Here is a 26,651-nt window from a genome sequence, read left to right on the forward strand (position 1 = left end):
CCTCCCCGTGTCCTCAAGTCCACTCTCTACATCTGCGTCTTTATTCCTATCCTGCCCCTAGGTTCTTCAGAACATTTTTTTTTTTTAGATTCCATGTATATGTGTTAGCATACAGTACATGTTTTTCTCTTTCTGACTTACTTCAGTCTGTATGACAGACTCTAGGTCCATCCACCTAACTACAAATAACTCAATTTCATTTCTTTTTATGGCTGAGTAATATTCCATTGTATATATGTGCCACATCTTCTTTATCCATTCATCTGTTGATGGACATTTAGGTTGCTTCCATGTGCGGGCCTCTCACTGTTGTGGCCTCTCCCGTTGCGGAGCACAGGCTCCGGACGCTCAGGCTCAGCGGCCATGGCTCATGGGTCCAGCCGCTCCGCGGCATGTGGGATCCTCCCGGACCGGGGCACGAACCCGTCCCCAGCATCGGCAGGCGGACTCTCAACCACTACGCCACCAGGGAAGCCCTCAATACATTTTTTTTAAACTGAAGTCAGAGTTGATTTACATTGTTGTGTTAGTTTCTGGTGTACAACAAAGTGATTCAGATAGACAGATAGATATAGAGAGATATAATATAGGTTATTACAAGATATTGAATATAGTTCCCTGTGCTATACAGTAGGACCTTGTTGTTTATCTATTTTATATACAGTAGTTTGTATCTGCTAATCCCAAACTCCTAATTTATCCTTCCTCTACTCCCTTTCCCCTTTGCGAATCATAAATTTGTTTTCTATACCTGTGACTCTTCAGCACATTTCTTAATTTCAGCCCCGCCCTCCCATTATGAAGAGCATGGGACCTAGAATCAAGCCTGTGTGGAAATCCGGGCGTCACTGCTCACAGGCTTGTGGGACTTCAGGCCGACGCCCCAACTTTCTGAGTGTCCCTTTCCTCATCTGTAAAATGGGACAATGCCTAATTGCAGATGAAGAGGATTAAATGGAATCAATGGAATCAAATACAATGGATGGCAGAGTGACAGTGTGTGGAGAAATAAATATCCATTCTTCCTCTGGCACTGAACTCAAAAGTTTTCAAAACATTTCAAAAGTTTTACAGAGATGACCATCAGGCCCGAAGACCAGAATCACTCTTCAGTGTGCGTGGCTCACGCTCCCTTTACTGGAGGGAGGTTTTTCCTGCAGTAGTAATCTCCTTGGTCGCGGCGGTGGAGAGTCTCAGATTGTCAGAGCTGCGAGCCTGAGGAGCTAGGACTAGAAGTCGCGGTCCCTCCCCTCTCCCTGGCGTCCGGCCCGGGCTGCGGCGGGAGGCGACTCCGCCTCCCCGGCCGCCCCGCCGACCCGAGCGCGGCGCGCAGTGGGAGCTGGGGCCTGGGGCGCCGAGGGGAGGCCGCGCTCCCACCGCCCTCGGCCCGAGGGGGCGTCGGACACTACCGGCCGCCCGCGGAGATGTGACCCGGCCCCGCCGCCCATGTGCGCCCCCCGACCCCCAGCGAAGACGGCTTCCATAGGGGCCCCGGCACCCGGCCTCCCGGCCCTGCCGCTGCTGCTGCTGCTGGTGGCCGCGCCGACGGGACGGGCAGGTAGGAGGGTAGCGCCGGGGCCGCGACGACCGCCCAGTTCCGGCTGGTTTAGGCCCTCCAGCCCCCGGGTTTCGCTTTCAAGCGCGCAGAGCGGGAGGAGCGCGGGTCAGCGCCGGGAGCCCTGGAGTCCCAGGGAGAAACTCGCCGCTGCCTCGCGTGGGCCGGCTTCAGGGTCAAGTTCGCGCGCTCCGCGTTTCACACTTTTCGTTGCGGGCGAGGTAGAGGAAGGTTGACGGTGGTCGCTCCGAGCGGTCCCCACAGCTGGTAACTTACGGTCGGTGACAGTGACCCTTCGCATTGCACTCGCCGGCACGTCGCAGGTTCCCGCCACCCAAGCTGTGGCCGCACCGACATGTAGCCTTTCAACAGAGCACCCCAGGGAAGGAGGCGATGTCTGCGCTTTAAAAATCAAACTTCCTGAAAGAGTGGGCTTTGAGGGAACCGGAGCTAGAAAGTGCAGCGTTTTTAAAGTAAGATCTTTCTGGGCACGTCATTTTTTTTCCTTTGCAGTTTTGATCTTGTACATATATGTGCTCTTTGATTTTTTTGCAAGTAACAAAACTTTGAACTGATCCATGATATAGGTAACTCAAGGCTTTTTGGTTTTAAGTTTTAACTCTCTACCATCTGGAATCCAGTAAACCAGAATGATTCATTAACCTGATTTCTTTTTTTTTTTTTCCTTCTGCATTTCTGGTGTATGAGAGAAAGAAATTTTATAAAAGCAAGATATCTAGGACCCTCCTTTTTAAAAAAAAAAAAAAAAAAAGTTAAAGCAACACAACTTCCCAGAATACTGTGCTTTGTACAGATTTGATCCAGGCTTCCATGTTTTTAACCCAGAGCTGAACAATGACAGTGAATGCAGGAAGAAAGTTGTTCATGACACTGCGGTGTCCTTAGTAGTCAAAGAAAAAGTTACTAAAGTTCAATATAGTTACAAAGGTAAGAATTGTGTGCATATAGATCTTGGAGAGATTTTTGGACAATAGACATTATACACAAAAAGTTTCTGTTCTAAATCCTGAAGTTACCAGAAATTGGAGTTCTTTTGTCTTGTGATAAATATTCTTAGGTAAGCTGAATGGGAAGATCTGCTCCTGACCTATCCAGATACTGAACCTCAACTAACAGATATGAATTTAGTTGTTTCTATTTCTAATCAAAGAAATAAAGCTTGCTCCTTAATTGGGTTGGGAGGCTGACATTAGAAGGTAATAATATTCTTGGCTTCAAAGCAAAATTGGGGAAAAAACAAAACAGAAGAAACTCTTTTCGGACCCACGAGACTCAGGTACTTTCTTAGCTCTTCTTAAAGAGTTCCTGTCCTTTTCTGGGCCTCCAGGCACCCTGAGGACTGCTGGGAAAACCAGGTGAGAAGGCATATGTGGTTACATGGTATGTGGTTACATACCTGGCTCTTAAGAGAGAGCTATTCTATCTTGATGGATCCGCCACCATATCTGCTGAGCAGTATGAACCTTCTAATAGTTATATGACGTTACCATTCCCCAGTAGGCGAATTCTTTAATTTTTCGAACCTTCAGCACAAAAGTTCGAAGTCACACAACTCTGTGATTGGATCAGGCTGTACCATACCAAACATCCAAAGAGAAAGAGAAAAAATGCAATGGGGCATCAACATTTTAGGAAAGTTCTTTGTAGTTCATTTCAGGTAAACTTTTAAAGGAATCCAGAACGTCTGTGCCACTCCCTCAAGGCAGGAGGGATACACATCTGTACCTTCACTCTCTTATGTCTCCAGGGACAGAAGTTTCACTAGGAAGTTTATCACTGTGGTTTATCAAACTCTGCCCTGTTGGCCCAATCCCATGTCTTATTCCTCAGGGAAGATAAAGAACCATGGTCAGCATAATATAAACAAGCATTTAAAGCCAGTAAGAGAGTGGAAGGAGATGACTTTCCAAGGTCATGTATCTCCTCTCCTCAAGCCCTTCAGAGGCTTCCATCTGAATTCTCCTACGTGGTCTTATACGGCTCACTCCTGCCTGTGTCTCCAGCCTTACCTCACATCACTTAATTCCTGCTATCCTGGCCTTTTTCCAGTTCCTAGAGCAAACCAAACCATCTTCCCTCTCAGGACTTCATACTTGCAGATCCTTGTGCTGGAATGTTCCTGTCCACTCTGTCCCCGGCTAACTCCTGTTCAGACTTGGCATCTCACCTCCAATGTGCGTCCTTCAAGGAGAGCTTCCCAAAATCCCCAGAGAGGGAAAAAATATTGTTTATTATGCCTATGAACAAATGAGCCAAACTCTAGGTTTGGAGCTTTTGAATGCAGTCTATTACAGCATCTCCGCTTATTAGAACTAATATACTATAATTAACAGAATGAGGGTATTTGTTGAAGTGTGTCTTCTTTGATATGAACACAACAGCATCAGGTATTTTATTTCACTGAGAAATTATTTCAGGATATTTTTCAAACACACACAAATTATTCCAGTGAACTAATTAAATTTTCTTCATTATTTTATTCTTTTTAGCTTTTAATTTTGAACTATTCTGAGACTTACAGAAAAGCTATAGAAATAATAGAGCTCTCATAAACCCCTCACCCGGTTTCTCTTAATTTTAACATGTTACGTAACTGTGGTACAGTGTTCAGAATGAGGAAATTAACATTGGTATAGTATTGACACTATTCACTAAACTATAGGCTTTGTTCCAATTTCACCCTTTTCCCCACTAATTCCCCTTTTCTGTTCCAGGATCAATGCAGGATCCTTATTACACTTAGTTGCTGTGTCTCCTTCCTCTCTTCCAATCTATGACAGTTCCTCAGCCTCTCTGCTTTCATGTCTTTGACATTTTTGAAGAGTTCTTATCACCTCCTCCTCAGGCTGCCCCTCAATGTGGGTTCATTTGAAGTTTCCTCTTGATTAGAGTGAGGTTATTCCTTTTGGGCAATAATACCACAGAGATTATGTTGTCTTTCCCAGCGCATCATATCAAAGGGTTTATGATGTCAATGTGTCTTCTTCCTGGCGATGTTAACCTTGATCATTTGGTTTAGGTGGTGTCTGCAGGGTTTTTCACTGTATAGTTACTATTTTCACTTTCTGATTAATAAATACATTGTGGGAAGATACTTTGAGATCATGCAAATATCCTGTTTCTCCTCAAACTTACACCCTCTAATTTTAGTATTCATCAGTGGATACTGAATGTAACAACTATGATGCCTAATGGTGATTTTTTTTAATTTCATTTTTTCCTTCTCTATTTATTAAATTGGAATTCTAATGCAAAGAAGAGCATTTACCTCTCCCCCATTTATTTATTTATTCAATTGCTTAAATATATCAATATGGACTCATAAATACTTACTTTATTCTTTGAGTTATAATCCAATACTATTATTATTAATTTTGCTGCTCAAATTGTTCCAGCTTTGGCCATTAAAAGCTCTTTTAGCTTGGCTCCCATGTCCTTTCAACAAGCCCCATTCTTTTTAAGCATTTCATTGCTTTCTAGCAACATAAAATGTTTCAGGTTCATCTTGTATTTTCCCTTCCCCAGGGCTGAATCAGCTACTTCCCCAAGGAGCTCTAGCTCCTTCTACTGGAGAATAGGATCTAGAAACCAAAATCTAGTTGCCAGGCATACTCATTGCTACTGGAATGTTGTTTCTAGGCTCTCTCAGCGGACAGAGCTGGAAGTTATAAATATGTACACTAACCCAGGCATCCACACACATCTGTATTTCTGTATCTATATGTATGTGTCTATGTATACAAAAGACAGTAAGCTTACACTGATACCTCTGATTCCAAGAGCACAGAGTTCATTGTCTTTCTTTATTTGTAGCTTCTTTCTCCAACAGTGAGAAACCTGATATCATTATCTATAATAGATTTACTTATTTCTTCATTTCTAGTTTAGAGTTTCAGAAGTATTAACCCATGCTTCTATGAGAAGGACATTTACTAACTAGATTATAGCATCTATATACAGTTCTTTTGTCTTTAGCTTTATAATACCCAGTCAAGATACTGTTGACCAAAGTTACTTAGATTAGACCGGTTTTCTTTCACCTTCTTTACTTTATTGTCTATTTGTAATAAGGTTAGGTTCATTTGTTACTGTTTGTATTTCAGTTGGGGTTTCCCACATGCTAGGTGGTTTTGTTTCTTGATTTGGGAGTATTTGAAGGGTATGTGAGACATTACTGTAGTTTAAGAACCAGAGAGAGATGCACCAAATGGTACACTTGGAGAGGGGTTGCCCCCTCATCATCCTTACAATCTGGTTCCTATTCTCATTCCATATCACCCCCATAGGTAACCAGTCTCCTTAGTTACTGGTTTATCTTTCCTGTATTTCTTTTGCCCCAGTGAACAGATATGTGTGTATTTTCTCATATTCCCCTTCTTTCTCACATGAAACCTAGCATACTACAGGTTCTCTTTTCCACTTAGCATTTTTTCACTTAACAGTATATGCCTTTTCTGCTTCACAAATCTGTAATCCTCAAAGGTAGGCCCTGACTATACCGGCCAAATTCATATCAAGGCTAAATCATTTCCAAATCTTGCTTCAACTTCGCAGGAAAGCACCTGGTTTTAAACATATTGTATGCTAAAAGTCAAGAACTTGGTCTACATCTGGGTGCTCTATTGCAGCTAAAGCAGGATTTGTCTTCTCAAATGTTCTTTCCATCAAACAAGCTCGTCCTCTTTTCCAGCTTCTCTCCCATTCCCTTTGGAGCAGACATGAGGGATTTCTTGTACATTTGCATGTACATTTATCATTTATTGGCTATTATATAGCTCCTCATTGATCAGCTCGAAGCCCATCCTCAGCATGTCTGGAGAGCATCATATACCTGAGATCTAAGCGTGTGGCTATAGGTATCACCAGCCTCCCCTTTCAGAAGATGTGCTCCTACTGCCTGTAGCTATTTATCCAGCTTCCTATAGAACAAATCCAGGAAAGGCAGAATTGCTCCCAGAGAACAATAAAGGAGATCTGTTACCCACAGGAGGTGGCATGGTGTACGACCAAGGCGGTAGGGCTGAGGAGGAGCGTCAGTTCCCTGAGTGCACCATTCCATACAGCTCTGACTCAGAGCCATAGGTAGGATGCAGATTTTGCATTTAAGCCTAAACTTTAGACAAAGACAATAAGCAGTAACATATATTTTTAATTTTTAATATTAATGCTATAAAACTAATACTTTAGTATAAGCATCTCATAAAACATTAACTATTTTTAAGTGCTTGGCATAGTGCTTTTCACAAATGTCACTCAGTAAATTTGCCTTTTTGGTTAAAAGGCATCTTTCATTATATGCATGATTTATTTATTTATTTTTTTTTTTTTGCTGTACGCGGGCCTCTCACTGTTGTGGCCTCTCCCATTGCAGAGCACAGGCTCCGGACGCGCAGGCTCAGCGGCCATGGCTCACGGGCCCAGCCGCTCCGCAGCATGTGGGATCTTCCCGGACCGGGGCACAAACCCGTGTCCCCTGCATCGGCAGGCGGACTCCCAACCACTGCGCCACCAGGGAAGCCCTGCATGATACTTTTAAAATGACTCTCTACTTGCATCTTTTTCTTCATGTACAATTTTACCAGGTATCTTTGACATGTTTACTTCCATGATGATAAAAAAAAAGACTGACAAGTATTAACGGCAGCTTAAGGTAGTATATATTTTAAGAAGTGAAATCATTTTATTCATCTTATTTATAACATTACCTTTATGCTATGATTGTGATGTTCTGACAGCATTTTTACTTGCTCCACATTTATGATTATTTGACTCAAAAGGTGATACTAGAAAAATGAATTAAATCTCTATAATCTGTCTCAAGATGTGTCAATTCCATATAAAACTGGAGAACAAGAGAACTTTTTAAAAAAAGAATGCTGGCTGAAGACAATACAATTAAATACTTCCTCTGCTTTATTTTCAGAATTCCTTTTGATATAGAAAACTAGGCTTGAAAGGGCCTTAAAATCCCGTCCAACTGCTTCCCTTGTGAATGTTCCCTGCAACATAACTTCAGAGTCATTACCTATCTGCTGTTGGAGCACCTCTCATCACAAGAAACTTGATACCTGACACCCAAGACAGGATGTCCTGTCGTTGTAGACTTCCAGCTACTAGAATGTTCTTCCCATGAACGAGCTGAGGTCTTGATCTCTCATCTTGTCACATTGTTGGTCCTCACTCTAAGCTGATGCAGTCATGCAAAACAAGCTGCTCAGCTCATTGACTGCAACCATCACATTTCCTCTGTCTTCATTCGTCTCAGCTAAGCACCTCCCCAGTTGTGTCATGCCAGGCATCTCTCTCTCCTGGTCTTTTCTGTATGTGTGTGTTCCAGATTGTCTGTAAGTTCTCAGGCGTACTCACTGTAGATCATGATGACATGGCTGGTCTGCCGGATTTTAATCACTGCCCCTGGCATGTTGGTCCTTAAGTGATTCAGCATCAGTTTCCTGGCGAACAAAGGGTTCCTGATGCCTAAAAGTTACCCTCCCTTTTTACCTTTGCTGTCTTTTCCTATAAGACACAGACCTTGACCCCTCATTTAAACTCAGCATTTCATATTAATATAATTTCAGTTTGTGGAGGCAATTTTCTTTCTCTTTACTTCTCAGAATACAGAGAATGAAAGTATGGCATGATGTTTTATCTAGAGCACATGATGTCCGTCACGGTGGACTTTAACGCAATTAAGGAGACTCTTCTGGAAAGGAAATTTTTATTGATTACAAATATTATCTATTCAAAATCAGTTCTGTTTTTCAAGCGTGGTGGTCACCACAGTGCACGTTGAGACGCCAAAATGGCTTCCACTCAGCTTCTCCAATCACTTTATGCACCGCACCATCAAACACCAGCTCCACCTCCCGGCACAGAGAATGGGCAAACCTTGTCCTGTACAGATTTGTCAGGAAGTTTTCCTTATACTTCTTGAGTCTCAACATGTATGCCTTTAATCCAGCCCCCTGAAATTTTCCATCCCATACCGTTAACATTTGTATTTTGGTGATATGAGACATTTTGGCAAGTGTATCCTCTTACTTGAAGCTTTTGTTTACATTACTTCCGCCATTTGAATTTCCTCTTTTTCAACTTTGCAGACATTTTTCTTTCTCCTACTTCAATCCCTCCCTCCTTACTTCCAGGTTACTTGGCAGCCCTTAAACCATTCATTCTTCTGTTAAATAAACATTGTGTTCATTTTTGAGGAAAGATACAAGGAACAGACACCTACTATGTTACTTTCCTGAGGCTGCCATAACAAAGTACCACAAACTGGGTAGCTTAAAATAACATAAATGTATTATCTCACAGTTCTGGAAGCTAGAAGTCTGAAATCAAGATGTTGGCAGGGTTGCTTCCTTCTGAAGCCTGTAGGGGAGCATCTGTTCCACGCCTCTCTCCTGGCATCTGGTGGTTGCTGGCAATCCTTGGCATTCCTCGGCCTGTTGAGCATCATTCCAATCCTCTGCCTTCACACACTGTTCTCTGTCTCTTCACATAATCTTCCCTCTGTGCATGTCTCTCTTTGCGTCCAAATTTTGCGTTTGTATAAGGATACGAGTCATGTTGGATTGAAGCCCACCCTAATGACCTCTTTTTAACTTGATTACCTCTATAAAGACATTATATCTAATTAAGGTTACTTTATGAGGTACTGGAGACTAGGATTTCAGCATATTTCTTTGCGGGGCCACGGTTGAATTTATAACACCTACCACACCCTCAACGGCTTGTAGGGCAGTGAGCAGGACTTGAGCTTGGCTTCTAAAGTGGAGAAAAGCTCCCTTTTCTTTTTTTTTTTTTTTTCCGGTACGCGGGCCTCTCACCATTGTGGCCTCTCCCGTTGCGGAGCACAGGCTCCGGACGCACAGGGTCAGCGGCCATGGCTCAGGGGCCCAGCCGCTCTGAGGCATGTGGGATCTTCCCGGACCGGGGCACGAACCCGTGTCCCCTGCATCGGCAGGCGGACTCTCAACCACTGCGCCACCAGGGAAGCCCGAAAAGCTACCTTTTCAACCCCATGCAGTTTTCCTCCTCAACGTGTTTATTAGTCTTTGTCCACTGCCAAAAGGAAACCTTTGCAGAAGTCTCACGCCTGAAAGGCTCTCCTGAGAATGTAAAGGGCAGAGATGAGTCGTCTCCTGTACTTTCCATAACATGAACATAAAAGATAGCCACCATTTTGCAATACGTACAAACATGGAGTCATTATGTTGTACACCTTAAACTAATACGTTATATGTTCATTATACCTGTTTTTTAAAAAGGAGAGAAAAGTCAATGGGTATGTAATAAAGATGGTGGAGTTTAAATTTCTTCAGCAGAGGGGTTCACTCTCGTCAGACCTCCATCTCTGTTGCTCTACGTGGCACGTTCATTGCAAAATCTTCACCCCTGCTCCGGCATGGACCATTTTCATACTTAAGGCTAACTATCCATGTGACTCCAAGTCAGCCCTCCTCCGCCATTTTAGATGAAAGTATAAAAGAAGTAAAAGGTCCTCTGAATTATCCTACTGAATGCTTTACGTTGTTATTTTTTAAATTTGCTGACAGTTTTTAGGTGCAAAATAGAATATCACGTGTTCCTTAGGAGCAAATAACTTAGGGGAATGATGTATTTGAGGTGGTCAGATTTAATGAAAAAGAATTAACCTTCACACCCCACACATTCATTTTGAGTTTTCATAAGTTAAAATACAACTTGACACAATGTGATTTTTAAATAACCTTCTTTTGAGCACTTTCATTTATTCATTCTTTCTTTCATTTATTCAATGTCATTCATTCATACATATCAGGAACTGTTCTCGGTATTGAGGTGAACAAGAAAACAGGGCCTCTTTCTTCTTGGAGCTTTTAACTTCGGGTGACTACATCGAAGTATAAATGCCAGAACTGAGGAAACCAAGCTTCTTTAGAAGCACGGAGCAAGGCAACGGATCTAATCTAGGAGTCAGGCAGGGCTTCCTATGAAAAGGGAAAGTGAGACATGAGAATTGCCAATATACTTGTTATATTTTGCATTTAAAATGCTAGCAAGAAAATAAAGTTAAATCCTTCTCTAAGCATATTCTATCTATAAACTACCACGTAGTTAACATTCCTTTTTCCCACCTACATTTCTTTCTTGTAAAACTACAAATCAACCAACAAAACCCAACAACAAATAGCAGAATCCTATGAAACAGGTGATTTTTTTCTGACAATGGTATTTATTGCCAGGTGGGTGGGAGTAAGGAGCTTTGCAGCTGTAGGACAGCCTGACCTCAAGGTCACTGACAGCTTCAACAGGTCACTGTGGTCTGCGGCTCTGTGCAACACTGAATCCAACCACAAACAGGCATCAAAAGGCTCCCTTGTTACAGCTGTGGTTTTCTAGAGGGCTGGTGCCGGAGGCTCACTTTCTCACTTCCTGAATCAACACAGTCCTTTGAAGGCTCTGTTAGCTTTAACGGAAAGAGCAAAGGGAATGTCTTCATTGATCCATTCTCTGAGTTGATCCTGGAGAGGTTCCAGTGTTGTCAGAGCCTTTGGCTCTTCGTGGGTGGCCTCTTCACCGTTGCTCTGCTTTTATCCTGACCAGTGTGTTTTGATATCTTTGTGGTAGGATAACCACCTCAGAGAGCTGATCTTCAGCGAGCCCCCGCGCAGCACGTGGATCCCCCGTCCATTTTATGACATTTAGTTACACAACTTCATTGAGGCTTAATTCAACCCTGAAGAGGTGTGATCCGAGCCCCGGTCACCATCAAAAACATCAAAGCATTGACTTGTCACTATGGAGGAGAGTTAGCCTATTGAAAAATATTGCACCTTTCTGACAGTGTTTTTGATGGCTGCTGTACACTTCTGTCTTCATCTTGTTTGACTGGAAAGTCTGAGATCACACTCTCAACCTCGTTTGCCTCAAAATCCCAATCAACAGCCAAGAGAAGTAAATACTACTAATTACTTCCAAATCTCCACTAAGTAATTATTTTTGTCTCTCTTACTTTTTCTATTAATTTTTTTCTCACATTTTTATCTTGATTTTCTCTCTGAAAATGTCAAGTGATGGAGATGTTAGTGGAAGAATCACATTACTTATGTGAGGATAAAAAGAAGTACTATGATTTATGGAAATTATTTGAAAAATAAAGTGGATGATATATGTTGATACCTAGTAAACACCTATTGATGGAACTGGGAGTTCCCAACAGCTATTCTTTCCAGTACCTTAGTGGTTTCAAATGGTTTGTCTTTGACTCTGTTATTTCTTTTATCTTTTCCTTTCTGAGGCAAGTTATCAAGTTGTAGAGACTCCAACCCACATTTGAATCTGTTTTTCCACAGTTACTATGATATTTAATTTGGATAAACACTTTGGAGATCACAAAATGTGGAGAAAAATCAAGTCCCTGGCCTCAAAAAGCAAGTCTGAAAGGGAAAGGGAAGGGAAGACATACGTACAAGAGATGACATAAGGAAGTGGGACTGCTTTTCTAACAACGAGACCAACATTTTCAAATTAATAATGGCGTCTTCAAAATAGACATTTTAGGAGGCTGTGCGCAAAAATCTCACAATGTATTTCCTAAACTCCTTTTTTCAGAGTTCTCAATAGAACCTGTATGCATCGGTCAGATTAAGGTTTGCCATTAAGTGGCAAACCTTCATCGTGGAGGTGTGGTTTAATTTTCAAAAGCATTCAAAGCCACTTCCAGCCAACTTGGGTAATCAAGCTAAGAAATGCTATGTTGGGCAAAAACAACGTGTGACTATAAAAAAAAAAATGAGATGGAATTTTTTGCATGTATGCAAGCAACTGCTGAAGACAGTTGTAGCTGAAAGGAAGCATGCCCCAGATGCCACAGCTGAGCGGTACCAGGAAATAATTATAAACCCTCCCAAGGGAACTGCTAGGACAATGCACACTCTTTGATGGGTAAATGCCAGTGTATTTATTTTAAGAAGTAGTCTCAACCTTAAAGTCCTACTTGCTCTCAAGCACCAACAGCAATATTCCAAAACATGTTTAAGCACATAGATTTACTTATTGAGGTGTGGCTATAAAGAAATAACATGCTTTTTATGTATGACTTATATATCGCTCATCCATAGAAAAGTTCACATACCTGGCAGGGAAAGCATGTATTGATGGATTGTGTCCCAGATTCAGAAAATATCTGCTCTGTGAGAGCAGGACCTTCTGTCTGCCACTGCACCCTAGTAACGATCAGTTTCTGTTTCTAGTAGGTGCCCAGTAATGAGGTTGAATGAATGATATGACTAAGTACCTTTCCACCAGAAAAAACTTCAATGAAGGAGAAATACTAGGGTTTTCCTCCTTGAATTCCTTGTGTGTGTGTGTGTGTGTGTGTGTGTGTGTACATATTTTTATTCACACTGAGAAAAGATAGGGAAAATCAGCATATGAAGCGTTTGCATTTTTAAGAATTGAACCCCTCATTGAAATTCTTATATATCTCCTTAGAAGCAGTCATCTGTAACATGCACACTTTCCAGTGACCATGCAATCTTTTCTTCCCACAACACTGCTCCTCGAAGCGTTCCCTAAAGGCAGTAAGTGAGTGTCCTAGTAGAGAACCCCGTTGTCCTCAGAGCACTTGGGCTCAAACAGCTTCCAGATGGCTGAATAACCACAGGCAAATCAGTCCGCCTCTCTGGCCCTCTATCTAATCAGCTATAAAGGGAGAATAGTAACCATGGAGGATGATACTAACGATTATCGAGCTCTTTCTTTGTACCAGGCGCTATTTTGGGAACCTTATTTAATCATTCCAACAAGCCTATGAGGCAGATGATATGATTGTTTTATTTTACAAATGAGGAAATCGAGTACAGAGGCTAAATGACTTACTTCAGGGCACACAGCTTAGGTACGCTGTAGAACAGGGAGTAGGTCCCAGTGTGGCTCTAGAACTCTTGTTCTTAAAACTTCTGCCTGACCTACTCCCGTAAACAATTATTAGAAGCCAATGAGATAGGGCGGGTGGCAGTGCCCTATATAACGTTCAGTATACTATTAAGAGAAAACAGAGGCAGTATGCAAGTACGGCAGCAAGTGGGCAAAGAAATAATTAGAGAAATTGTAGCGGGATTGGTAGAGGAAGATAATCGAGTTCAGAGGAACTAACGTTAACATCAAACCGTACTGGCTTCTTTACAGAAGACAGTTAAGTATATTTTCTCAGGTAAATAGTTCCTGAATAACATTTCAAGTGTTGTTTAAATGACTCACTTTCTGAGGGCACTTGATATATGTAATATATGTCAAGGGGGAAAAGAGGAAAGAGGGGTTAATATTTTTCAGGAGAGACAATTGATAACTTAAGACAAGAGAAAATATGCCTTTCCTTTCAGCACGATGAAGTTACAGCAATATTTAATCTGTTTGAAGGTAGTGACACTGTTTGGCTCTCCTTTGGTGGAGGCTGGGATGAGATATATCCAACTTTTGCTTCCTGAAACCGATCAATTACCCTCTGGTGCTTCTTGTACATCGATTGTTTTTAACCCCATTTCCCACAACAGAAAACTCATTCAGGAGGTGATTTTTTTTTCTTTTTTTGGTCTTACAACATAGTAGGTATTTTCCTATTTTGAAAGGCACTTGTAAGATGTAGCAACCACTTGCCATGAGCTGCTCTTCCTTCATTAGGAAGCATCTGTTGAGTATCTTCTGACTGTGCTAATCCCCTGTGTATAGTGTAAGTTTCCCAGGGTGATTTCAAGCCATCAGGGTTTGGTGATTCAGACTGTGTCACCCTCATCCAGATGCTCATGTGAATCTGGGTCCTGCCCTTTCTCTACAATTTATGTGAGCCCAGTGGTCCCTGGTTAGTTCAGTTCAAAAGTATTTATTTGAGGGCTTCCCTGGTGGCGCAGTGGTTGAGAGTCCGCCTGCCAATGCAGGGGACACGGGTTCGTGCCCCGGTCCGGGAAGATCCCACATGCCGCGGAGCGGCTGGGCCCGTGAGCCACGGCCGCTGAGCCTGCGCGTCCGCAGCCTGTGCTCCGCAACGGGAGAGGCCACAGCAGTGAGAGACCCGCATACCGCAAAAAAAAAAAAAAAAAAAAAATGTATTTATTTGAGAGGCACCGGGGATACAAAGAATCTTATAAGACATGGTGCCCAGGGTCAAACAGCTCAGAGCCTAGTGATGCCTTCATTGCTTCAGCTTCAGAAAGACAGATGGGGCTGGAGGGCTGGAGCCTTTCTCCGGGCAAAGGTGGGCAGGGCTTCCTCAATGCTGAGGTTCCCTTATTAATCATGAGCTTGAGAGACTTGAATGGCCCCAAAGGGAAGTCCCCAAAAGTGGACACATTTGACGGTTCAGCCTCTTGTAGTCTGATGGTTTTCCACAGGAGTGAATGAGCATACTGTCCATAATGGGAAACTCAGAAAGCCTCAGCCCCAGAAGAGAGAGGTTTGGGTAACCACGAGCCTGATTACCCTTTGTGAGTTCACTCTGAAAACCTCACCACTTTTTACCAGTGTTCATCAGGCACTAATTTATGCATAGACTTTTCCCACAGTATAATGAAATGGAAATACCTTTTACTGTCAGGCATATAATTAAAACTGCAACATACTTAAGATGATGACCTTAGTATTATCTTTGAGGCCATTAAGAAAATGTCACATACCATTTCATTCCACCTACAGAAAGGTAACTATAAGGTAATTCTTGGAACTAATGTAGCAGCCACATTTCATAAAACTCCACTAATGAAGTTGTCAAAGATTTACCCATTTCAAATTCCATTTATTTATTCTCTTTCTACTAGAAGGACCCAAGAGGAGATAGAGGACTTTTTCTTTTTGGGGTTATAACATAGATGAAGCTGGGCTAGAAGACTTTCCCAAAGGCCAAGATATAATGAGAGGAAAATAAACACTGAAAGGGAGCACAGGTCTAAATGACATGACTTACAGGCTATAGCTAACCCATCATTACTTAGGAGTTCATTAAGTGGACCCCTTCTTGCTGACCCCGCACAGCTTTGTTAGGACAGAAGCCATCTTTTTGGTTGTTGTTCATTGGTTAATTATTTTCCTTTTTTAAATTGAAATAGAGTTGATATACAATATTACATAAGTTACAGGTGTACCATATAATGAGTCACAATTTTTGAAGGTTATACTCCATTTATAGTTATAAAGTATTGGTATTCCTTGTGTTGTACAATATATCCCTGTAGCTTATCTTATACATAATAGCCTGTGCCTCTTAATCCCCTACCCCTCTACTGCCCTTCCCCACCTTCCCACTGGGAACCACTAGTTTGCAGAAGCCATCTTAAATACCCATTATCCAAGCGGGCCCCCCTCAAGTCTCCCTCCACTAACCAATGTCCATACCCCGGTCAGGGAAGCTCAAAGGGAGCCTGGATTTCTTGTCCCTTTCTGAGGTCTTCTGTGTTTCATTTTCTCCTGATAGACCAGCCTCCCACCCAGTGACTATCGTCAGGAATACCCACTCCCTTTAGGGGAGACCATGCACACCCTCCACAACATCACGATGTAATCATGTCATTAAAATAGTGCAAGCCAATACTCTAAGTGGAGGCACACATGGAAAAATAAGGCGTCTTTTAGTTCCCAAAGATACTATAGGAAGAGGGTACCAAAACGGTAAAGGCATAAAAACCGCAGAGCTAGTTAGGGTTTTGTGGGTGATTTGGTGTGACTAACGAGCATATAGTGCATTTGGCAGAATTACAAAAGGAGAGGCCAGACCAGACCATGGAGAACTTTGTGTACCGAACCGAAGTTGTAATGGTATAGCACTCCCAGAAATAAAATTATGTGTGCTAATCCAACAGCTTCGTGATTTGGGATATTAAATGGACGGACTTTCAGAGGATCAGAGCTGTACTTCCAGGCCATCAATCTATGCGAACAAAAATGCTTTTGTTACCCACGAATTGGCACATGACTCCTGATACCAATGTGGGTGTGACGTATTTCCTCTTTGGTGTTGATTAAATTATCTTATCGATACTGGCAGGTTAGGAGAATGACTTATCTCAACTGGAACATTTATTCAGGAGTGTTTTCTTTATGTTTTCCAAACTGGAAACAAACAGTGCCTACAACTTTGTGAAGATGAAAATGCCACAAGGAAATACGAGTTATAAGTTGTTCTTTTTAAGATACTGTTTCTCCTCATCAAAAACAAGTGCTAATTCTATTTTTTATCACTCTCTTGCATCATCAAAAGGGCAAATATTTCTTGATAAATCCTCATCTGTTGACTTAGCTTTCACAACACAGCAACTCTCTTACTGATGTGACTCTCATAGCTCTGCTTCATCAGGGGGTACTCTTTCTACTTTGAAAAGAGAGCTCCCAGCTGCGCCCACCTCACCCTCCATATCCACAGCCAGCATCTCGGTGCAAGCTCAGCCTTCCTCACTGGGGCTGCTGCAACTGCAGTCGCACAGGTCTCTCCAGTGCTATTCTTGCCCCCATCTTTCTTCCTTCCTCTCATAAAAGGCTAAGCCTTTTATGCAGTGGAAGCCATGGGCCTATTTGTATTTCAAATGGATTACTTCACCGTCCGGAGCCAGTGCTCTGCAACGGGAGAGGCCACAACAGCGAGAGGCCCGCGTACCGCAAAAAAAAAAAAAAATGAAAATGAACAGTCCATTTACTTTATTCCAAGTTATTTCTTTAAAAATTTGGGGGTATGTTTTAGGCATTTTGAGAATTCTGTTATTTACTTATATTAAAAGTCACACAGAAACCAATGTAGAAGATAAACCTTTGTATAGATAAACATTGAGAAAATATGCCTGGATTATAATATCTAAGATAACTTGTGTTTTTTTATTCTCTGAAAACAAATTGCCATAAATCAGACTATTGTGGTTCCTTCTCAGTTAGTTCTGTGGAGCCATGTTTTGGTAATGTCTTCCATCACGATATTATAATACACAGTCTATTTTAATTTAGTTTTTACAAGATGCTAACCACTCTACATGTTAGTGTCATCTAAAAATATAGAACCACAGCATTTTAGATCTGGAAAGATCCTCGGAATTGTTTATGTTGACAGTGTTCCCCACTTTTTGTTTTGTTTTGTCTTGTTTTGTTTTGTTGCGGTACGCGGGCCTCTCACTGTTGTGGCCTCTCCCGTTGCGGAGCACAGGCTCTGGACACGCAGGCTTAGCAGCCATGGCTCACAGGCCCAGGCCCTCCGCGGCATGTGGGATCTTCCCGGACCAGGGCACGAAGCCGTGTCCCCTGCATCGGCAGGCGGACTCTCAACCACTGCACCACCAGGGAAGCCCTGTTCCCCACTTTTGAAGGGTTGGGGAATACTATACTTCATGGTGCTGCTTCCCCAAGTTCTCTGTTTTGTCTTAAAAATATGATTAAAAGAACCTAGTGATAGCACAGAGCAGTATTAAATCATTAATAATTATTCATTATATATAAGCTCCAGAAAAAGCCAATACCAGTTGATATGCAGTGCTTCCAAGGAGTTCGAAGAATAGAAATCAAAGACAGACACTTTGATGGCAGGTGGCATCCTTTAGAGATCCTTTCTACTGCTCCTACACACACACCCACACAGTGACCAGTTGACAGAGCTTCTCTTTGAGTGTTTAACTTCCCTCTCTGAAATAAAACTGAGGACTTCCCTGCTGGCACAGTGGTTAAGAAACCGCCTGCCAATGCAGGGGACATGGGTTTGATCCCTGGTCCGGGAAGATCCGACATGCCGCAGAGCAGCTAAGCCCATGTGCCCCAACTACTGAGCCTGCGCTCTAGAGCCCACGAGCCAGAACTACTGAGCCCGCATCCCACCACTACTGAAGCCCGTGTGCCTAGAGCCCGTGCTCCTCAACAAGAGAAGCTACTGCAATGAGAAGCCCGCGCACCGCAACGAAGAGTAGCCCCCGGTTGCCGCAACTAGAGAGAAAAGCCCGTGCGCAGCAACAAAGACCCAATGCAGCCAATAAATAAATTTATTAAATAAAATAAAATAAAACTGAGGTATTAAAAAAAATGAGCAAGGTTAAAAGTAGGAGTCATTACAAATGTAGCACATGCTTGCACACATGCCCGAACACAAACTCAGCCACTTATAGTTCGGTCACCCTGCCACATGTTAAAGAGCTTACTTTGGCTCAGAATCAGGGTCATGTTACATTATAAAGTTTAATTCCAAAGGAAAGAATTTTTCTTTCTTTTCATTTGACTTGTGGGATTACAATACATTGTATAGAGCTAATCTTAGCCAAGGATTACCACAATCATAAAGCTAATTCCTTTCTCTGACATTAGTCTCAGTTGATTTATACAAGAATTATTGAACGTTAGCCAAAATTGGACCAGCCTTCAGTGACTTAGCTCAGTTTTATTTCCTGTTTGATTTGAAATATCAAAATTTGATATTTTCCAAATTCATTGACTAGAATATGCATATTTATGATAAGTTCTTCATAATATCTGATTATTTATTACTCAGGACTTTGGGATCTCTCCAGTAGTTTAAATTAATATTTTGATTCTTTCATATCACCACAGAATTTTTTCATTTATTGTATTTAAAGGATCGTCTTTGTTTTCTTTTATAAGAAACTATTCTTCACTTTTCTTTTTTCCTTTTCTAATTTTTTGGTAGTTTCTCCATTTTTTATCATTCCTTTACAGAGGATTTCTATAAATTAATCCTCTAGGATACAGTCTTTCTTAGAACACAGTTAGGTGAACATATCAGTGTTTTTATTGTTTTGTTTTGTTTGTTTTTCTTTTTTGCAGTACGCGGGCCTCTCACTGTTGTGGCCTCTCCTGTTGCGGAGCACAAGCTCCAGATGTGCAGGCTCAGCGGCCATGGCTCACGGGCCTAGCCTCTCTGTGGCATGTGGGATCTTCCCAGACCGGGACACGAACCCGTGTCCCCTGCATCAGCAAGCAGACTCCCAACTGCTGCGCCACCAGGGAAGCCTGCATATCAGTGTTTAATTAAATAAATTGTCTTCTTTCATTAGTTCTTATTATAACTATTTCTTTATTATATACTTTAGTAAAGCTAACCCCAGCTCCAGTCTCCAGTCTCTGGCCTTTCAGTGACATCTATCCTAAATTTTATTTCTATATCTAATAAAGGGATTGTTTCAGTTATCTTCTGGTGCATAACAAACTGCCCCAACATTTAGTGGTTTAAAAGAATCATTTTATAATTTCTCATAATTCTGAGGATTTATCTAGGGCTCAGCTGGATGGTTCTTCAGCTGGTCTCTTTCAGAGCCTCTCGTGAAGCTTCAGTCTATGGCACATGGGGCTGGAATGTCCACAGTGGCTTCATTCTGGCCCCTTGGTTGGAAGACTGGGCTCAGCTGGGACACTGGGACAGCCGAACCTCTCCCTCTTCACATGGCCTCTTGACATGGTTTCTCCAGCATAGTAGCCCACTTTTTACATGGCAGCTCAGGGCTTTCAAAAGGACAAAAGTGGAAGCTCATAGGCCTTGTTAAGGCTCAGTCCCAGTATCAATTTTGTTGGTTAAAGAGGGCCATGAGGTCAGCCCATGTTCAATTTGGAAGGAAATACACAGAGCATGAGTACTGGAAGGTGTGGCTCATTGGGGACCGTATCTGGAGACCAGCTACCACATGTTAGGTCTTCCTTTCTCTCTATTAAGACCTCAATTCCTCTCTACTCCTTTTTCAGTTTCCTGTGTCTCTGGTGGTCTGCCTAAACCTACAAATATAACCTTCTTATCTATAAACATGAAGAATATCCTACAGTGGAACCCACCACAGGGCCTACAAGGAGTGGAAGTTACTTATTCTGTGCAGTATTTCATGTAAGTTGGTTCTTTTCGTTTTGGCTAATTTATAAGCACAAGACTCAGACTCCTATTAATTGTGCAAAGATAAACCATCTATTGTATTAAATGAGTGAGGAAAAAGAAAGGTTTTAGATATTTCATGTTAAATTATCTCATTGTGTTGTGTTAGATTAAATTAGACAACAGTTTCTTCATGGAAACAGAGTATTGAGTACTTAGGCAAGAAGAAGTTGTTTAAATGGAGAAAAGAAGTCTGTCAAAACGTTATTCTGTGGCTGAGCAAACAAGGAAATCCATCACCTCTGAAACATCGATACTTATTAGAACTATAGGACATTTTTAAGTGAAACTGAGTGCAGAATTCTGTACAACTCACAGTTTTTATTAAAGATGCTAGTGAATGGACATTTTCACTTTTCACCTCTCACTCAACGCACATTGCAATCAAGAAGGAATGCAAAATGGTAAGTCGGTGTGTGATAGATCCTCACTCCTATACCCACTCACCTAATATTTAATAAAGAGCTGGCTCCATTCAAAGAGTAATTGTCCCAGAGAATCCAGCACACCTATCCCTAATTACTGAAAGGGAGAAAGACAAAAAGAACACAAGTCAAACATTCCTGAAAGCTTTCTCATGGAAATTAAAGAAAAATTCAGACACATAATGGTTCATAGTTTGAATCCATAAACAACATGTTCTCTAATGGTAAACCTCAAAGAAGGGATAACAGTCAAAGAAGAGATTCCAAGACAAGAAGAATAACTTTTTTAAAAAGCACGGTGGCAGAACTTAGGAAGAAGATGGAAAATAAAAATGTTATATAGAGATGAAAAACCTATCATAGCTAACAGGTAGTAATAATTGAACAGGTAATAATGACTATCTGGAATGGCATACTGAAAAGCATGCTCTGTCTAGGAAAATTTAATAAAAATAACAGGAAGACATGTCTTGGTAAAGTTATTTAACTTTGAAGAAAATGAAATTATTTATGACCGTCACAGCAAAAGCAATGATTTCTATCTGGCAACACTCAGTTCATGACAGTGATGTATCTTCTGAGGGAAAAATAAGTGTGACCTAAGACTCTTACCAAGTTCAGCAAATATATTTTCTGTATTTTCAAGCAGGTTGAACTTGGGCTATCACTCCCCTGAGACCCTCTTGCAGGCTGTGGTTGGGAGGGAACACTAACTAAAGATGATATCCAGCTGACAGAGGGATAAAGATGAGCCTAAATGAGCTTAGAAATGACAAGACTTTGGCAAAAAGGGAGCAGGCATTGGAACTACCTAGATGTAGAACTAAGACTAGTGCTGGGAAATACGGTTACAGAAATTTCTTGTAAATGTTTGAACCTTATCAATAATAAAACAAATCAGAAGGTGGGGAAAAACTGTATATGTACTGACTTCCGTAGCATGAAGCCATTATATGTGATCCAAAATGAAAATATGTCATCATTTTAATAACTAAACTCTCAATATCTTTCATACACAATTTTCTTAATTTAAAAGATCTTTTTAAGAACTAATATCTCATGTGGTGATGAAACATTTGAACTACAGTGATTCATTTCATTTTAATTTCTTTTTCTTCGAAGTTTGAATCAAGTTAAATTTACTACTTTTATTAAAGTCATAAGTATGGCATAACCTAGCTTTTGTCTATGTATTCAGCTATTGAATCATTCCTCTGGGTACCTATAAGCATAATGAGATGTGCAGAATCATGTGTACCAAATGTTTCAGGGTAATGGGCTTCAGGGTAATTTATTTCTCTCTTGGTTATACTTTTCTGATTGCCTGAGTTTAAAAACTGTACCATATTTACAAAAAAGAATAACATCATTTTTGTCTTTGAAAAGAAAATTCTGAGGCGATATGGGGATATATGTATATGTATAGCTGATTCACTTTGTTATACTGCAGAAACTAACACACCATTGTAAAGCAATTATACTCCAATAAAGGTGTTAAAAAAAAAAGAAAAGAAAAGAAAATTCTGACCATTAAAGGCAGTGAAAGACTTTGGCTGCTACTCACAATGACTTCATTTATCTAGAACTTCATTCTCATTGCCGAAGAATTTCTCAGGAAGCAGTATTTTAGGGAAGAGGCGTCACTCTGCCAGGAGAAACAGCTCATGAGTGTGTCCTTGTCTCCTTTTTCATTAGGTGGAGCAAGGAGCTTGTTCTGTTCTTTATGTGTTTATGTGATTCAGAAAAGGATTTAAAAAGAGAGAGAGAGAGAGTAATCACTGCTCTGTGAGAGTAGATAATTTAGATTACATAAATTTCAAAATGAATATTTGAAAAGAAACTTGCCATGATGGAGTTCTTACATGCCTGTGAATGTGGACAGTGGGCAGGATTACAGGGCAGCTGTGTCACTGACGGCTCCAGGCTCAGTTCCAAAGACAAACTGTCCTGGGGTCATAGCCAGACTGTGAACCTAAATGGGTAGCCTTGGGCAGGTTACATATTATACTTTTTTACTTTTGAGTGAAGTTTGTTTCTAAGCAAAAAATGAAATTGTAACAAACGTTTAAATTATATCTACCCAAAGAATTTAATGTCGAAAATAGAGTGTAGCATTAAAAGCACAAGCTTTAGCATCAGGGAAAAGTGGTTCAAATCCCAGATATGCCTGTTATACTAGTCAGACTAGACTGCCTTGAGCAGCTCCCTTAATATCATTGAGCCTCAATTTCCTCATCTGTAAAATGGGATGAAAATAACAGTACCTACCTCCTAAGGTTATTATGATAATTAAATGAGATAAAGCTTTTAAATCCTAAGCAGCAGTCCAAGCGCATAATAGGCACTTGATAAATATTTCCTGCCATTACCAGAAATCAGAGACCACTGAGGGCCCCGCATGACTTTTTGACATGCATGAACATCATTACTGTAGTATTTATTGAATGTTTCATGTCTATCCGCTTGTCAGACTTACAAAGCATTTTGTCCAGAATTCAGTAAAGAGCGTTTCTCCTTCATTGACATCTGTCATGGGAAGCTGCCTTGCCCTCGGCAAAGTCAGGAAATTTGAGGAGAAACGGTCAAATAGGGGATGGCAATATTTTTCAAACCACAAGTCAAGATCTGTTGGTGGGCCATGAAGTCAATTTTGAGGGAGGGACATAAATAGCATCTTTTTTTTTTTTTTTTTTTGCGGTACACGGGCCTCTCACTGTTGTGGCCTCTCCTGTTGCGGAGCACAGGCTCCGGACGCACAGGCTCAGCGGCCATGGCTCACGGGCCCAGCTGCTCCGCGGCATGCCCACATATGCCCGGACCGGGGCACGAACCCGTGTCCCCTGCCTTGGCAGGTGGACTCCCAACCACTGCGCCACCAGGGAAGCCCTAGCATCTTTTTTTTAACGGGAAGGATTAGAATGGTGTGGAGTGGCTTAGAATGGAAAATAACTAAGTGCCTGGCATGTTGTAAAGTTTAGGTATTACCTTCCAAGACCTTTGTTTTAGTATGTTGGATGCATGTGTGAACTGGGTCACACTGTGAAATGTATTTCTTTCTATGGCTCACAGTCAATAAAAAGTTTGAAAGCCCCTCAGCGTGGTGATTACTTGAATGGAGAAATTGGTCAACAAGATCTAACTATATTTCTAATGTTTTCTGGTAGCTGTGGTACTTATGAAACAGGAGACATTTACTTTCAGGACTCTACTGCCATATTTGGAAAAGAGAAGATACCCTTAAGCTTCGGCAACACTTGATAAAGTTGACATTTCATCCTTCTCAAAACCCAGTCTTCCCTTGACTTTTGTGATGTCTGTTTTTCCTTCTCCCTCTTTAGCTGCCATTTCTAAGTGTACTTTGTATCTCACCTTTATTTTTTAAATAAATTTATTTATTTTATTTATTTATTATTTTTGGCTGCGTTGGGTCTTCGTTGCTGAACGCGGGCTCTTCTCTAGTTGCGGTGAGCGGGAGCTACTGTTCGTTGTGGTGCGCGGGCTTCTCATTGCGGTGGCTTCTCTTGTTGCGGAGCATGGGCTCTAGGCACGTGGGCTTCAGTAGTTGTGGCACACGGACACAGTAGTTGTGGCTTGCGGGCTCTAGAGCGCAGGCTCAGTAGTTGTGATGCATGGGCCTAATTGCTCCGCGGCATGTGGGATCTTCCCGGACCAGGGATTGAACCCATGTCCCCTGCATTGGCAGGCGGACTCTCAACCACTGCGCCACCAGGGCAGTCCCTGTATCTCACCTTTAAATCTTGCTGCCCCTGAAATTTTATCCTAGGCTTTGCTTTGTCTCCATGGGTAATTTCATTCATGCCTGTGCCTTCCATGAGCAGATTTATGCCATAGATTTCAAAATCCCTACCTCCCACTCACCCCTTTCTCCTGAGCTCCAGCGCCTTCTGAGCATCCGCATTCGGATACCTTTTACGTATCTTAAGCTCAACATGTCAAAAACTGAACTCATTATCTTTCCCTCCCCCCTCCTCTCCCCATTTCTCAAACCCACTCTTCTTCCGCATTCCTGATCTTGGTAAATGTTACCACCATTCCACCCAACTAGCCCGGACAGTAAGAGACATCATCCTTAACACCTTCTTTTCCCTCATCTCTCTCATGCACTCAATCACCAAGTCTTGTCTCCTAATATTTTTTACTTTTGTCCTGTCATTCATTCCACTGCCACCATCCTTGTGCAAGCCACCTACCTCTTCCACCTGGACCACTCTAGCATCCTCTCAACTGCTCCCCAGTCAGCCACCCTTGACCCATTACATTCTCTACGCTACCACAAGAGTTAGCTGTCTAAAAGCCTGACACACCTGCTTTAATCCTTTCAGTAGCCTCTCATGCAACCCTGTCTCTTTCACTTGGCTCTTCCCATGTCACTTAAACTCTCAATACCTCAGTCTCTTCCACCTGAGAAATGCTAAAATATTTCCCACCTCCTATTTTCTATGGGTGTTATGTTTTTAATAAAGGAGAGGAAAAACAGATGTGAACAACCTAGTTAATATCATCATCATCACTATGATCATTGAAAATGCTAATTTCGGAATGCACTCCAACCTAGTGAATTTTCCCCAGAACCCTTGAGGGCAAGTATATTTTTAAATTCTATGAGAATGTCAAGAAGAATTTCCAAGGAAAAAATGACTAATTTTTCTTAAAACAATCCATCCAAAAAAAAAAGACGCATCAAACTGACCTTGGTATGCATGTGGGCTAAAAATTTACATAGAAGAATTGATCACACAATCTGTAAAATGTTTACTGTAGGCCAAGCCTAATAATAAAATACATGCTTTCAAAATGTACTATCCACATTATAATTCACAGAAAAGAGAGGTGATTATAGAAACTCTGACTCATGTTCCTGACAGCTAATGAAAAAAATTGCCAGCAGCAAAAGTAGATTCTTTTTTATCTCAATGACAAGCACTTTTGTTGTTCTGAAGAGAAGGTCTTAAGTTCCATTCAGTTTTATGTAATGACTGTTTTTTTTTTTTTTCCTACTGTAAAGCACAGAGAGCACCTCATTGTTAATTCACAGTTTCCTTCTCAGCAGATATGGGCAAAAGGAATGGCTGAATAAATCCGAATGCAGAAATATCAGTAGGACCTACTGTGATCTCTCTGCTGAAACTTCTGACTACGAACGTCAATATTATGCCAAAGCTAAGGCCATTTGGGGAACGAATTGTTCTAAATGGGCAGAAACTGGACGATTCTATCCTTTTTTAGAAAGTAAGTAACACAGTTGTTTGTTAAACATGTATCAATATCAAGTTCATCTGACCCCCTAATGTAACAGTCTCTGCCTCATAGACTGCCTTGTCGAGGCCAGCGCTCTGCACTCTGTCGATCAGGTGAAGTGACCAGCCCAAGGTACTTCACCTTGCTGCATCTCAGTCTCATCTTTAGAATGAAAGTTTTGGCCAAGTGTCTCTAAGATTGCTCCCGGATCCAGAATTGACGCTAGATGCCAATAATTTTTTTTTTCTTTTTTTGCGGTACGCTGGACTCTCATTGTTGTGGCCTCTCCTGTGCAGAGCACAGGCTCCGGACGCGCAGGCTCAGCGGCCATGGCTCACGGGCCCAGCCGCTCCGCGACATGTGGGATCTTCCCGGACCGGGGCACAAACCCGTGTCCCCTGCATCGGCAGGCGGACTCTCAACCACTGCGCCACCAGGGAAGCCCTAGATGCCAATATTATCAAATTTTGAGTTTGTTTTATTGTTTAGTTGAGATTATATAATTTGAGGAACAACT

At 41.7% G+C, this 26,651-nt stretch overlaps 1 protein-coding gene across 4 annotated transcripts in view; it reads left to right on the forward strand.

Annotated features, from left to right (window-relative positions):
- The first annotated feature begins 1,284 nt into the window (after positions 1-1,284).
- IL20RA (interleukin 20 receptor subunit alpha) overlaps positions 1,285-26,651 on the forward strand; it is a 35,236-nt gene continuing 9,869 nt past the window's right edge. Inside the window, exons 1-3 of one of the 4 annotated variants that reach the window (XM_032651839.1) lie at positions 1,285-1,558; positions 20,270-20,405; positions 25,944-26,125. In XM_032651839.1, coding sequence (XP_032507730.1) covers positions 1,447-1,558; positions 20,270-20,405; positions 25,944-26,125 — 430 coding nt within the window. In that variant the 5' untranslated portion in view covers positions 1,285-1,446. Of the gene's footprint in view, positions 1,559-7,126; positions 7,159-20,269; positions 20,406-25,943; positions 26,126-26,651 lie in introns of those variants that run through there. The other 3 variants (XM_032651841.1, XM_032651837.1, XM_032651838.1) reach the window with 3 other exon arrangements.

This window comes from Phocoena sinus, chromosome 12 (assembly GCF_008692025.1).
Source record: "Phocoena sinus isolate mPhoSin1 chromosome 12, mPhoSin1.pri, whole genome shotgun sequence".
NCBI lineage: Eukaryota > Metazoa > Chordata > Mammalia > Artiodactyla > Phocoenidae > Phocoena > Phocoena sinus.